Here is a 12,863-nt window from a genome sequence, read left to right as displayed (position 1 = left end):
CTCGCCCTCACCTCGCGTCGCCTGTCCCTCCCTCGCCGACGCCGTCCAGCTCGCCACTTCTCCGCCCTCATCTCTCTCGCCCGCCATGGGTCGCGGCGGCTCGTCCAGCGGTCAGCGCAAGACCAGGGCCTTCGCCCAGGTCAAGCGCATGGTCAACCCGAACGACATGCGCCTGTGCGTCCTACCTCTCTCTCTCTCTCTCCTCCTCCTCCTCCTTCATCAGCTCACTCCCTTTGGACCCCCGCTACAGCAAGGCCAACCAGGAAAAGGCCAAGAAGGCCGAGGAGGACAAGAAGGAGAAGGAGGTCAACCGAGTGTGAGCCTCGCCTCCTCTCCTCGCCTGCTTCTTCCCGCCGACCCTCGCGCCCTCTTGCTGACCGACCTCTTCCCTCCCCGCCGTCTACAGCGACGCCATGCCGACCTCGCTCTTCTTCTCGCACAACGAGGCCCTCGTTCCGCCCTACCGCGTCATCGTCGACACCAACTTTATCAACCTGAGCCTCGAGAACCGGGTCGACATCGTCAAGTCCATGATGGACGTCCTCTACGCCAAGGGTGCGTTGCGAGAACCTCCCTCTGTCTCTCTGACGAGGTCGTGCAGCACGAAGCCTGACTTTGCGCCCTCTCGCAGCCATTCCGTGCATCTCTGACTGCGTCCTCGCCGAGCTCGAGAAGTTGGGCCACCAGTACCGCCTCGCTCTCCGGTGCGTCCCCTTTCCCTCGTTCGACGACCTCGGCGAGGCAGGCCTGACGATCCTGCCCTTGCCCCTCCCTCTCTACCCTCGCCCCTACTCGTTCCCGCCCACCTTGCCGTCCCCCCACCCATCGTCGCCCATCTCAGCGTCGCGCGCGACCCGCGCTTCGAGCGCCTCCCGTGCTCGCACAAGGGCACCTACGCCGACGACTGCATCGTGAACCGCGTCACGCAGCACCGGTGCTATATCGTCGCGACGTGCGACCGGCAGCTCCGCAGGCGGTTGCGCAAGGTCCCTGGCGTGCCGGTGCGTCCCCCTTCGCTCGCCTTCTCTGTCGCATGTCGCACCTCGCGGCGCAGTAGCAGCTCGACGAGCTGCTGCCGCGCCGTGTAGAAAGGTCCAGTGTGTTCAGAAGCAGGGACTGACGCTTCGGCCGCCCGCAGCTCATGTACATCGCCAAGAAGCGCTACGCCATCGAGCGCCTCCCCGACCAGGCCATCGGCTAGTGCACTCCGCACTCGCACGTCCTCTCGCTCGGCTCGGCGGCGTCTCGAGTTCGGCGGCGTGGACGCGCGCACGCGCGAGGGCGGCGGCTCCCGCCCCGAGGCCCTTTCTTGGCTCTGCCGCGCGCCGGTCAACGGTTGCGCCCTGTCCGCTCTCTCCTCCTCCCTTCTGTTTGTTTCCAGTAGTGCACTAGATCTCTCGCAACGCGTCGTTCCTCTTCCTGCTTCGTGCACGCTCGAGAGAGTACACGTCCGTCGTCGTCGTCGTCTCTACAGCGGTCGCCTTCGGCTGCGACCCTCGGCCATGGCCTACACGCACTCTACGAGAGAAGGAAGCAGGCAGCTCTTGCGCACAAAGACGCGTGGGAGCAAGTCAGAGCGCGCGGCGTGTTGTCTCATCAGCTCGAGAGGTTGAGCTCGGCGGACCTGCTCCCCACTCAACCCTCGCCCATCCACCCGCTTGCTCCGCACAGCTGCACGAGCCCGGACACCATGTCGACCGTCGTCCCGCCTCGCCCCAAGCGCCAGCGCCTCACGGCACCGTCGGTGGCCGCTGCCGCCGTCGCCGCCCAGGGCCCCGTGCAGACCATCATCTGCCAGTTCCGCAACGCCCAGGACGGCACCCTGCTCGGCCCGTCCGTGTCGCTGCTTGCCGACACGACTCGCGAGGGCCTCGAGCTCCTCGCCAACAACCTCAAGGGCACGGTGCGTCCCGCTCCCTCCTCCCTCCTCCCGCTCGCCGCTGCGGACGGTGCTCACCCTCGCTCTTGTCGTTGCACACAGGCCGAGGACCCGGTCCCATTCTCGTTCCACCTCCAGCTCCCGTCGACCGCCGCACCGCCCGCCGAGGACGGCAAGCCCACCGCGCCCGAGGAGGGCCTGCGGCTCCCCATCGCGCGCTCGATCCACGCCGACCTCCTGTCGCACCCCAAGCACGCCAACAAGCTCAGCACCGAGGACGTGTTTGTCATCGACTGCGAGCCCGAGGCCGTGTTCCGCGTCAGGGAGATCAGCCGGTGCAGCAGCAGCCTCGACGGTGCGTCCTTCTTGCCTCTCTCCTCCTCTTCCTCGGAGCATGCCGGGGCCTGACTCGCCGGCTACTTGCAGGTCACGCCTCGCCAATCCTGTGCGCCTCGTTCTCGCCGACAGGCCGGTTCCTCGCGACGGGCTCGGGCGACAACACGTGCCGGCTGTGGAACCTCGACTCGGAAACGCCCGCGGCGACGCTCGCCGGCCACACCGGGTGGCTCCTGTGCGTCGAGTGGGACGGCCTCGAGCGCCAGGTCGCGACGGGCAGCATGGACAACTCGGTGCGGCTGTGGGACCCCAAGACGGGCAAGCAGGTCGGCGAGCCGATGAGGGGCCACTCGAAGTGGATCACGAGCCTCGCGTGGGAGCCCATTCACGTGTGCGTCGGCGTCGTTCCTCTCTCTCGTGCGCGCTCTGAGTCACCTCGAGCTTGGCCGCTCACTCGAAGTTGTCGGCCGCCCACAGCAACGCCTCGCAGCCCCGGCTCGCGTCGTCGTCCAAGGACGGCACGGTGCGCGTGTGGAACGCCATGCACCGCAAGATGGACTTTGCGCTCGGCGGGCACACGGCGTCGGTCAACGTCGTGCGGTGGGGCGGCGAGGGCGTCATCTACACGGCGAGCAGCGACAGGACGGTCAAGCTGTGGGACGGCAAGGCGGTGCGTCCTCTCTCTCGCCGTCGCCTTGTTCCCGTCAACGCGGACGTCTCTCGCAGACGGTCGTCGACGACGGGTTCGCGAGGAGCGGAAGGTTCGACGCTCACTCCCTCTCTCTCCTTCGCGCGCAGGGCAAGCTCATCCGAACTTTGTCCGAGCACGCCCACTGGGTCAACACGATGGCGCTCAACACCGACTTTATCCTGCGCACGGGCCCGTTCGACCACCTCGCCAAGGCGCCCAAGACGGATGACGAGGGTGCGTCCCTCCTCCTCCTCCTCTTCCCGCCCTTCCCGGACTGACTCTCTCTCGCGCCCTGCAGCCAAGGAGCTCGCCCTCAAGCGCTACACGGCCTTCACCTCCCGCACGCCCGAGCAGCTCATCACGGGCTCGGACGACCACACGCTCTTCCTGTGGCCGCCCGTCAACTCGTCGGGCGATGCGGCCGTCGCCAACCCGAAAAAGCCCGTCGCGCGCCTCACGGGCCACCAGAAGCAGGTCAACCACGTCGCGTTCAGCCCGGACGGCAAGTACATCGCGAGCGCGGGCTTTGACAACGCCGTCAAGCTGTGGGACGGCCGCACGGGCAAGTGAGTCTGCGCGCTCGGGCTCCTCCTCTTGGTTGCTGTGCCGCTCTCGAGGGAGCCTCGCCGCTCGTCTCGTGCGGCACTGCGTCGCCATCTGACGGGAAGGTCCTGACACTGTCGCTCGCCCTCTTGCAGGTTCATCGCCTCGCTGCGCGGCCACGTCGCCGCCGTGTACCGCATCTCGTGGTCGGCCGACTCGCGCATGCTCGTCTCGGCGTCCAAGGACTCGACGCTCAAGGTCCGTCCCTCCTCTCCCTTTCTCCCGTCTCGAGCCCGTCGTCTCGTTCGAGCAGGCCCTGACCCTCTCGCACCCCGTCCTCCCCTCTCGCCTCGCCCTCGTGCCACAGCTGTGGGACCTCAAGACGTTCAAGATCCGGGTCGACCTCCCCGGGCACAGCGACGAGGTGTACTGCGTCGACTTTGTCGCCGACAAGATTGCGAGCGGCGGCAGGGACAAGAAGGTCAAGATGTGCGTCGGCCTCGGCTCTCTTTCCCTTTCTTCTCGGACGTACCGCAGGCGGGCTCGGGAGCGCCAGATGCGGCACCCGCGTCGGGCCAGAACTGACACAGTCGACGGGCGCGCAGCTGGAGGCACTAGATGAGGAGCGGACGAGCCCGATCTTGTTGTAGCACCACCCCTCTCGCTCGTCTGGAACACGCGGCGGTTCCTTCTCTCCTTTGCAGGCTCTCGACAGCGAGAGTCGAGAGGAAGAGAGTGCGCAATGTATAATGCATGGTGGACAGCAACAAGGTGGAAGAGGGGCGGACGAGCGCGACGAGGGGGATCTCAAGTGGACGAGTCGGGCGCTGGTCGAGGTACGGCGCAGAGCTGGACGTCGAAGAGCTCGATGAACTGCAGGAGGAAGACGGCGTGAGCGACCCGCAGGGAGGGAGAGAGGGAGGCGTCAAAGAGAGGAACGGCCGGCTCACTTGCTCGTTGTGCTGCCGGACCTTTGGCCCGGCGTACCTGCGAGAAGAGGAGACAGGTGAGCTCTGATGAACGAGAGCGACTGTGGCGGCGCGCTCGACCTGCCGTGCGACCTGTCCTCGGAGAGAAGGAGAGAAAGGAGGAATCGAGGGACGCACCGCCTGTACTCCTCGAGGATCGCCGTCAAGTTCCACCTCTGCAGCTTGCGCAGCAGACCGCACACGGTGCCCGTCCGGTGTCGCCCTTGGCCGCACGCGATGAGGCACGGCGCGTTGGCCGGGTCGAGGATGAGCTCGAGGGCCTGGAGGACCGTCTCCTCCGAGAGCGGGTCGTACGTCGCCGCATAGTCGTCGGCGCCGAGGTGGTGCAGGGTGATGTGCTGCTCCTGGAGGAAGCGCTGGCTGCGATCGGAGAGGGGGGCGAGAGGGGACCGAGAGGGTCAGCAAGGGCGAGCGGGCGAGAGAGGAAGGGGTGACGCACAAAGGCTCGTTGGGCTCTTCTGGGGCAAGCCAGACGCACGACTTGAGGCCGAGGCGCTCGAGGAAGGGAAAGTTGAGCTCTGAGGGCTGGCCCGAGCGGACAAGGCCCTCCTCGACGAGGCCGTACTGAGGCGGGGGCACGAAGACGCGCTTTGAGGGCCGGACGCGGCAAACGGCGACCCGCGGTGGTGCGTCGGTGGTGGGACGAGAGCAGCACGGGTCGAGGTGGCCTTGCTCGGTGGTGGTTGTGCGCGCGGGAGTCGAGTCGGCGAGAGGTGGGGAGGAGGAGGAGGAGGGGAGAGGGTGCTGGCCGGGAAGAGCGGCTGGCGCAGGTGCGTCGGATTCTAGCTCGAGTGCTGCCATGCTCTGCAGTTTTGAGAGGCAGATCAAGTCGTGACGAGAGGAGGAAGGGACGGCATCCTCCTCGTCCTCATCAGTTCGCAGCTCTCCTCTCTCCATCCAGCACCAGAGCTCGCCAGATGTTTCCGACACAGCGGCTGTTCGGCCTGTGCCCCGACTGGAGCACCTGCAAGCTCTCCAACTGCCTCTTCAGCTCGCACTCGCCCCCACGGTCCGCCCGGGTCCCGACCACCTCGACCACCGCGACCGTCCCGCAGAAGCGCCCAGCGACCTCGACTACGCCATCAGGAGTCGTCCTCAAGAAGGTCATGCGCCCCGACGAGCCACAACGAGCCGGTCGCGTGTCGACCTCCTACTCGAGCACTTCGAGCGGGCTCACGGCGGGAACGGCGGCGAGGTCGAGCGGGACAGCGACGGCGAGTGCGGGAGCTTCGACGTCGAGGGTGACGCTCGACGACGTCCCAGATGTGCGTGGGCTCTTTTCCGCCGTGCTCGAGCCCGTCACTGACCTCGAGTCCTCCTCGCGCAGGCTGGACCGCCGCGCTTGCCCATGCCCAAGAGCCTCACGCACACACCGCACGCGACGAGGCAGAAGATGGTCACCGCCCTGTACAACCAGTGCGCCCCCATTCCGCTCGCTCAGCATTCTCAAGCCCCCCTCTCCTGACCTGGTCCCGCACCCCTTGCGCAGGTTCCTCGACATCTACACCCCGGGCATCCTCCCGAGCTCGCTCCGCCATCACCTCGCCTCGAAGCACGCCCTCGCGCAGGAGGAGCACCTCTTCTCGCGCTCGACCAAGGCGACGTACCGCAACTCGGTCATCTCGGCGCTCGCGCGACTCAAGAAGCGGGCGCCGGCGCGCACGGTCGACGAGACGGGCACGCTCGAGGACGAGGTGGCGCGGCTGTCGAAGGCGGCCGAGGAGGAGAAGGGCCGCTTGACGAGGAAGCGGGTCGCCAAGTTTGTGCACCCGGTCGAGACGCTGCGACGGTTCGACTACCCGGTCGAGCTGCCGCCAGGGCCAGGAGGCGACCACCTGAGCGAGGAGGGCAACGTGCGCAAGTGCGACCGGTGCACGGCAGAGTTCACCGTGCGCGGCGACCTCGACGAGGTGAGCATTCCCGTCACTCCTCCTCGGCGGTCCGTGCGACAAAGTCCGAGGGCCTGACTCTTCCTCCCCTCGCTCGCAGGACGGTCGACAAGCGTGCCAGTACCACTTTGGGCGCATGGTGACCGAGAAGATCGGCGGGCAGAAGCAGCGCGTCTACTCGTGTTGTCCCGCCGTCGCCGCCGCACCGTGCCAGACCGGGCCTCACGTGTTCAAGGTGCGCACGCTCTCTCCCTCTCTCTACCTCCCCTGCATTTCAAGGGCTGGGCGTGACCTGACTCAGGTCTCTCTGCAGGACGAGGACGTCGCAGCGCTGCACTCGCGCGTCCCTTTCGTCGCCACCTCCTCCCTCCGTTCCTCCCTCGACACCTCTTCGTCCGACCTGCCACCAGCAGTCGACATCGTCGCCCTCGACTGCGAGATGATCTACACGACGGCGGGCATGTCGCTCGCACGCGTCACCGTCGTGTCGGCCACGGGCTCGACCCTCCTCGACGAGCACGTCCGCCCGCCACACGGCGTCGCCGTCCTCGACCTCAACACGCGCTTCAGCGGCGTCGTCGCCGCCGACCTGGGCAAGGCCGTGCTCGACGTGCCCGGCGTCAGGAGGGCGCTCGCCCAGTTTGTCGACCGCGAGACGGTCTTTGTCGGGCACGGCGTCGAGAACGACCTCAAGGCGCTGCGGCTCGTGCACGACAAGGTCATCGACACTGCCATCGTGCGTCTCACCTTTCTCTCTCCCTCTGCTCACCCTCGGTAGCGATACTGACGAGCAGGCTCGTCGGCAACAGCTCTTCCCGCACCCCAGCGGCGGCACCTGGCGGCACTCGCTGCGCAACCTCGCCAAGGACGTCCTCCGCAAGGTGCGTCCCCCCTCTCTCTCTCCTTCCTGTCGGCGATCCTCGACTGACTCGTGTCGGTGAGCACGCAGTTTGTCCAGACGGGCGAGGGCCCAACGGTCGGGCACAGCGCCAAGGAGGACGCCGTCACGGCGCTCGAGCTCGTCAGGTGGAAGGTCAAGCAGGATGCAGCGGGACGAGGGTGAGCCGCAATGCACGCCTGGGCGACTTTGACGTCGAGCGGCAGCGGCGAGACTTGGGCGAGAGGTCCGAGAGAAAGTGAGCCGCTACGCGTCTCGAGCTGGCGGCGGTTCGTCTTCCCTCGCCGCAGAGAGCTGTCGAGAGTCTGCTACTAGTGCACAGAGCGCGACCCGAGGCCGAGGGTCGCACCAACAAAGTGCCGTCGGCCGTCGGCGGAGCGGCCGACGCGGAGCTGGCTCTCTGTCCGCCTCGCCCACCTCAACTGGCACACGAGCACTCGCTGCACCTGCTCAGAGCTCGACAGGACACACCTGAACTCGCCCCGCCTCACCGCGCCGTTCGCCCACCTGTCCACCTCGCTCGACATGTCGCCATCAGCTCCCAGCGCAGATGAGCGGTCACCGCTCCTGCAGCCTCGTGCGGCCGCAGACGACCTCGAGGACCCGACCAAGCTGCCCAAGGGCAAGCGCAACGCCATCCTGTGTGCTGTGTGGCTCGGCGTCTTTGTGCGTCCCTCCCCCCCCTCCTCCTCTCGGTAGTAGGGAAGCGGTACTGACCCAGCTCTCGGCCCTGCAGCTCGGCGCGCTCGATGGCACTATTGTGAGTGTCGCCTACCCTTTGTATACCGAACGGCAGACCCAAGCTGACCCTGGATGCCCGAGCAGGTCGCGACCCTCATCTCGGACGTCTCGTCGTCGTTCAAGAAGTCGAACCAGGCCGGCCTCCTCGGCACGTCCTACCTCCTGAGCACCGCCACCTTCACGCCGCTGTACGGCCGACTGGCCGACATCATCGGGCGACGGGCGGCCCTCCTCATCGCGTTCACGCTGTTCACGAGCGGGACCGCCCTCTGCGGCCTGGCGCCTAGCATGGTCACGCTCTTGATCGGCCGGCTCATTGCGGGCATGGGAGGTGCGTCCCTCTCTCTCTCTCCCTTCCTGCTCTATCGGGCGAGACTGACCCTCGTGCCCGCGCAGGTGGTGGGCTCATGGCCGTCTCGTCCATCGTCGCGTCCGACCTGATCCCTCTCAAGCAGCGTGCGCTCTTCCAGGGTCTCGGTGCGTCCCCATTCCTCTTCCAGGGACTCCTGGTACCGCACTGACTGTGCCCTCCCTGCAGCCAACCTGTGGTTCGGCGCCGGGTCCGGCCTCGGCGGTCCTCTCGGCGGCTTAATCTCGGACCGCTTCGGCTGGCGCACCGCCTTCCTGTGTGCGTCCCTTTTTCTCTTCTCTTGACACTTTCGAGGACGACGCTGATATTCGCCCCACTGCAGTCCAGCTGCCGATCCTCTTGCTCGCGGCCGTCCTCGTCTTCCGCAACTTGCGGTACCGCGTCGCCGGCCAGGGCAAGAGCAAGCGCGAGATGGTCCGCCGCATCGACTACCTCGGCTCCCTCACGCTCGTTCTCAGTGTGCGTCCCCTGTTCACCTTCCTGCCCGCTCGGGCCGAGTCAACCTGACCACCTCCCTTTTCTCCTGCAGCTTGGGTCCCTCCTGTTCGCGCTCTCGTTCAAGAACGACCGCAGCCTCGCATGGTCGTCGCCTTACGTGTGGGCGCCCCTCATCGTCTTCTGCCTGAGCGGCATCGCGTTCGTCCTCGTCGAGGCGTTCTGGTCGCCCGAGCCCGTGATGCCTCTGCGCATCCTCAAGGACCGCAACGGCCTCTTTGTCGCCCTCATCAACTTTACCGTCTCGTTCGTGTCGTTCTCTGTGCGTCGACCGTTCCTCGTCATGTCGTCGCGCGTGCGCCCGCAAGGCCTCGCGCTGACCCTCGTTCCTCGTCGGTCCGTCCTCTCGCGCCCGCAGATCCTGTACTTCTACCCTCAGTTCTTCGAGATTGTCAAGCAGAAGTCGGCGTCCGAGGCGGGCGCACACCTGCTGCCCAACAGCATCGCGCTCTCGGTCGGCTCGCTGTTCGCGGGTTGGGTGCGTCCTCCTTCTGCCTCTCTCTCCCTTCGAAAACCGACCTCTGACGCCCGCCCGACTCGCAGATCATTCGTCGCACCGGCAGGTACTACTGGCTCATCGTCACGACTTCGGGCTTGCCCATCATCGCGCTCGTGTCGTTCGTCTTCCTCACCGAGTCGAGCGGCTGGTTCCACACCTGGCTCGCCATCCTCCCGAGCGGGTTCGGCTTTGCGAGCGTCATCACTGCGGGCCTCAGTGCGTCTCTCGAGCCCTCTCTCCTCGTGCGTTACGCGACGAGAAACTGACAGACCGTGCGCGCTCGCAGTCGCCATCATCGCCTCGGTCGACCGCTCCGACATGGCGACGGCGACGGGCCTCACCTACCTCTTCCGCTACGTCGGTCAGGTGCGCTCTGCTTTCCCTTCCCTCTGCCTCTCTCTCGCAGCAGACAAGCTCACACCGTTCCTCGTGCGGCGCAGGTCGTCGGCGTCGCCTCGAGCGCATCCCTGCTCCAGTCGGTCCTCAACTCGCAGCTCCAGTCGCGCATCGTCGGACCCGACGCGCCGCGCATCATCGACCAGATCCGCCACGTCTCGACGTCGATCCCGTCGCTCGCGCCCGCCCTCCAAGCCGCCGCGCGCGAGTCGTACCGGCTCGCCCTGCGCGCCGTCTTCCTCCTCAACCTCGGCGTCGCCGTCGTGTGCTTCCTGACGAGCTTGCCCATCCGCGAGTATGCGCTCCCCGGGTCGTTCGAGGAGGAGGAGGAGAGCCGGCGGCAGAGGAGCAGCGGGACGGGGACGCCGAGGGAGGAGCAGGAGGCGGACCAGGCGTAGTTGGGACTCGGCGTCTCGTGCGGTAGACTTTACTATCTCTCCTGGTCCTTCCCTCGTCGAGGCTGGCTCGCTCGGGATCACCTGCGCGAGAGAGAAGCCGTCTTCGTGACGAGCGCTCGAGCCGGCTGAAGCTTGAGCTGTCGACCTCGACCTGGGGCTCTGTAGTCTGCTTGCACGAGTTTTCTAGCGTGTACAGACGGGCTCGAGTACGACTGTGCGGCCGCCGAGCGAGCGAGAAGGCTGACCTGGTCTCGTGAGATGAGACTTTGGCGGAGGGGGAGGAGCGGCTCGTCCTTGAACCTCACCGCGCTCCTCCCCGCCACCAGACCAGCTCTCCAGCACCGCACAGCTCTCCACCGAGCCTCTGCACATCCCCTCGGCCCAGTCCCGCTCTCGCACCAGCTCGTCGCGCCTCTCCCAAAAAGCCTCAGCTCCTCCCCGCCTCGTCCAGCTCGCGCAAGATGGGCATCGACCTCCTCCAGCTCCAGAACGACAAGGGCGGCAACTTTGAGGCCGTCGCCGCCTCGCAGAAGAAGCGCAACGCTCCCGAAGAGCTCGCACACGACGTCCTCGCCATGTACAAGGAATGGACTAAGAGTGCGTCCCCCCGTCGCCTCGTCCCTGCGCGATCCAGTTCGTGCAGCGCAAGCTAACCCGAACACACCGTGCAACAGCCCAGTTCGACGTCCAGCAGCTGCAGAAGGAGGTCAACAAGATTCAGAAGGAGATCGGCCAGAAGATGAAGGTGCGCCCGCTCTCTCCTCTTCCTCGCCCGTCTGTCCCTGTCGATGACAGGCTGACCTTGCTCCCTCGTCCGCACGCACCAGGCCAAGGAGAGCGCCGACGAGCTCAAGGCGCAGAAGGCCGACCTCGACAAGCAGATTGCCGGCCTGAACGCGCAGGCGGTCGAGCAGGAGACGACGATGCGCAAGAAGGGCAACCAGATCGGCAACATTGTGCACGAGAGCGTGCCCGTCAGCAACACCGAGGTGCGTCGCCGTGTTCCTGCCCTCCCCTCGGCCGCTCCGAGTCGCAGCCCTGACCCTCCTCCTCCTCCTGCTGCAGGACGACAACGAGGTCGTGCGGACGTTCTACCCGAAGGACGCCAACGGCGACTCGGCTCCGCCTGTCAAGGGCTCCGGCCTGACGATGAAGGAGGGCGTCATCTCGCACCACGAGGTCATGTACCGGCTCGGCATGCTCGAGATGGACCGCGGTGCGTCCCTCTCTCTCTCTCACTCTCCCTCTCTCACTCTCTCTCTCTCTCTCGAGAGACTCTCACTGACTCGTGAACCCGTCGACATCGACCTGCAGGCACCAAGGTCGCCGGCCACCGTGGCTACTACCTCGTCGGCGACGGCGTCGACCTCAACCAGGCGCTCATCACCTACGGCCTCGAGTTCCTGCGCGAGAAGGGTTACACCAAGATCCAGCCGCCGTTCTTCATGAACAAGAGCATGATGTCCAAGACGGCCCAGCTCGAGGAGTTTGACGAGGCGCTGTACAAGGTCCGTCGCGGCACGTCCTCCTTGCTCCTCCTCGAGCCTCCCAGCTCGAGCCGCGCATGAGGTGATGGTCGCACTCTGACTCTCTATCGTCCGCCACGCAGCTCGAGGGCGCCAACGAGGACCAGGAGAAGTACCTGATCGCGACGTCCGAGCAGCCCATCTCGGCCATGCACGCCGACGAGTGGTTCGACCAGCCCAACGAACAGCTCCCGATCAAGTACGCCGGCTACTCGACCTGCTTCCGCAAGGAGGCCGGCTCGTCCGGCCGTGACGTCCTCGGCGTCTTCCGGGTCCACCAGTTCGAGAAGGTCGAGCAGGTGCGTCCCTTCTCCCTGTCTCTTTCTCCTCTCGAACTCGATTCTCTCGCAGCCGACGTCGACAACTGACTCTCGACGTCTCTCTCTCTCCCGCAGTTCTGCATCACGGACCCGTCGTCGTCGTGGGAGATGTTTGACCAGATGATCGCGTCGTCCGAGGCGTTCTACCAGTCGCTCGGCCTGCCGTACCAGCTCATCGCCATCGTGTCGGGCGCGCTCAACAACGCGGCCGCCAAGAAGTACGACCTCGAGGCGTGGTTCCCGCACCAGGGCGAGTACAAGGAGCTCGTCTCGGTCAGCAACTGCACCGACTACCGTGCGTCGCCCGTCCTCTCCTCTCCTCTCCTTCCTTCGCAGGACCCCGCAATTGACCCGACGCCTCTCGCCTGCCCGACAGAGTCGCGCTCGCTCGAGATCCGCTGCGGCATCAAGAAGCAGGGCGAGGCCAAGAAGGTCTACGTCCACATGCTCAACGGCACCCTGTGCGCCACCGAGCGCGCGCTCTGCTGCCTCGTCGAGAACTACCAGACTGCCGAAGTGCGTCTGCGACGTCGTTTCCCAGTCCTTTGCTCGGCCTCGCCGGTCGAGCTGTCCCAAGGCGACCGCGCACTGACCTCGCCTCTCCGCTCTCGAAACCAGGGCGTCGTCATCCCGGAACCGATGCGCAAGTACATGGGCGGCCGCGAGTTCCTTCCTTACGTGCGGGACCTGCCCCCGAAGGTGGCCGAGAAGGCGTCGAAGAAGAAGCACTGAGCGACCGACGAGGGGTTGAAGGCCTGTACTCGAGATTTGGATAGACAGGGCGATGCTCGGCGCAACTCGCACTTTGCTCTCGAGATCCGCAGCACGCAAACGAGAGAGGGAGCGCAAACGATAGATGCAGCTAGAAGAGGAGGAAGTGCAAGTGGGAGAGA

The 12,863-nt window shown here is 66.2% G+C and overlaps 6 protein-coding genes across 6 annotated transcripts; 5 read left to right on the top strand and 1 right to left on the bottom strand.

The window, feature by feature from the left end:
• The first annotated feature begins 26 nt into the window (after positions 1–26).
• RHOBADRAFT_27283 (uncharacterized protein) lies at positions 27–1,419 on the top strand. Its single transcript, XM_018412782.1, has 6 exons — positions 27–174; positions 251–316; positions 407–555; positions 632–704; positions 842–1,001; positions 1,139–1,419. Exons 1-6 carry the CDS (start codon positions 86–88, stop codon positions 1,199–1,201), a joined length of 600 nt encoding a protein of 199 aa, XP_018270901.1. The 5' UTR covers positions 27–85; the 3' UTR covers positions 1,202–1,419.
• Positions 1,420–1,690: 271 nt separating this feature from the next.
• On the top strand, positions 1,691–4,071 carry RHOBADRAFT_14821 (uncharacterized protein; the record flags this gene model as incomplete). The annotated part of the gene is made up of 8 exons (XM_018412220.1): positions 1,691–1,903; positions 1,982–2,234; positions 2,306–2,610; positions 2,676–2,885; positions 3,014–3,140; positions 3,205–3,472; positions 3,605–3,707; positions 3,817–4,071. 8 exons carry the CDS (start codon positions 1,691–1,693, stop codon positions 4,069–4,071), a joined length of 1,734 nt encoding a protein of 577 aa, XP_018270900.1.
• A 185-nt stretch (positions 4,072–4,256) lies between these two features.
• RHOBADRAFT_44371 (uncharacterized protein) lies at positions 4,257–5,239 on the bottom strand (the record flags this gene model as incomplete). Its single annotated transcript, XM_018414398.1, has 4 exons — positions 4,257–4,322; positions 4,400–4,436; positions 4,556–4,798; positions 4,878–5,239. The coding sequence occupies 4 exons, from the start codon at positions 5,237–5,239 to the stop codon at positions 4,257–4,259; spliced, it is 708 nt and encodes a 235-aa protein (XP_018270899.1).
• A 305-nt stretch (positions 5,240–5,544) lies between these two features.
• RHOBADRAFT_36786 (uncharacterized protein) lies at positions 5,545–7,423 on the top strand (the record flags this gene model as incomplete). The annotated part of the gene is made up of 4 exons (XM_018413384.1): positions 5,545–6,327; positions 6,647–7,063; positions 7,137–7,208; positions 7,277–7,423. The coding sequence occupies 4 exons, from the start codon at positions 5,545–5,547 to the stop codon at positions 7,388–7,390; spliced, it is 1,386 nt and encodes a 461-aa protein (XP_018270898.1). The 3' UTR covers positions 7,391–7,423.
• Positions 7,424–7,750: 327 nt separating this feature from the next.
• Positions 7,751–10,166, top strand: RHOBADRAFT_36783 (uncharacterized protein; the record flags this gene model as incomplete). Its single annotated transcript, XM_018413383.1, has 11 exons — positions 7,751–7,891; positions 7,962–7,985; positions 8,051–8,297; positions 8,363–8,443; positions 8,505–8,594; positions 8,659–8,795; positions 8,866–9,111; positions 9,190–9,309; positions 9,375–9,546; positions 9,617–9,696; positions 9,771–10,166. The coding sequence occupies 11 exons, from the start codon at positions 7,751–7,753 to the stop codon at positions 10,122–10,124; spliced, it is 1,692 nt and encodes a 563-aa protein (XP_018270897.1). The 3' UTR covers positions 10,125–10,166.
• Positions 10,167–10,441: 275 nt separating this feature from the next.
• On the top strand, positions 10,442–12,788 carry RHOBADRAFT_66491 (uncharacterized protein). The gene is made up of 9 exons (XM_018418984.1): positions 10,442–10,721; positions 10,799–10,869; positions 10,952–11,113; positions 11,190–11,340; positions 11,439–11,632; positions 11,734–11,949; positions 12,046–12,265; positions 12,347–12,486; positions 12,589–12,788. Exons 1-9 carry the CDS (start codon positions 10,586–10,588, stop codon positions 12,700–12,702), a joined length of 1,404 nt encoding a protein of 467 aa, XP_018270896.1. The 5' UTR covers positions 10,442–10,585; the 3' UTR covers positions 12,703–12,788.
• Positions 12,789–12,863: the final 75 nt, after the last annotated feature.

This window comes from Rhodotorula graminis (assembly GCF_001329695.1).
Source record: "Rhodotorula graminis WP1 unplaced genomic scaffold RHOBAscaffold_7, whole genome shotgun sequence".
NCBI classification, from domain to species: domain Eukaryota; kingdom Fungi; phylum Basidiomycota; class Microbotryomycetes; order Sporidiobolales; family Sporidiobolaceae; genus Rhodotorula; species Rhodotorula graminis.
The sequence above is the reverse complement of the archived record's forward strand: the minus strand, read 5'-3'. Positions and strand labels throughout refer to the sequence as shown.

Excerpts from the sequence above, each read along its gene's own strand:
- RHOBADRAFT_27283 (XM_018412782.1), top strand. The coding sequence starts at position 86 with ATGGGTCGCGGCGGCTCGTCCAGCGGTCAGCGCAAGACCAGGGCCTTC. Across the intron at positions 317-406 it reads GAGAAGGAGGTCAACCGAGT|CGACGCCATGCCGACCTCGC; the intron begins GTGAGCCTCGCC and ends CGCCGTCTACAG. Across the intron at positions 1,002-1,138 it reads GCAAGGTCCCTGGCGTGCCG|CTCATGTACATCGCCAAGAA; the intron begins GTGCGTCCCCCT and ends GGCCGCCCGCAG.
- RHOBADRAFT_66491 (XM_018418984.1), top strand. The coding sequence starts at position 10,586 with ATGGGCATCGACCTCCTCCAGCTCCAGAACGACAAGGGCGGCAACTTT. Across the intron at positions 12,266-12,346 it reads CAGCAACTGCACCGACTACC|AGTCGCGCTCGCTCGAGATC; the intron begins GTGCGTCGCCCG and ends CCTGCCCGACAG. Across the intron at positions 12,487-12,588 it reads AGAACTACCAGACTGCCGAA|GGCGTCGTCATCCCGGAACC; the intron begins GTGCGTCTGCGA and ends TCTCGAAACCAG.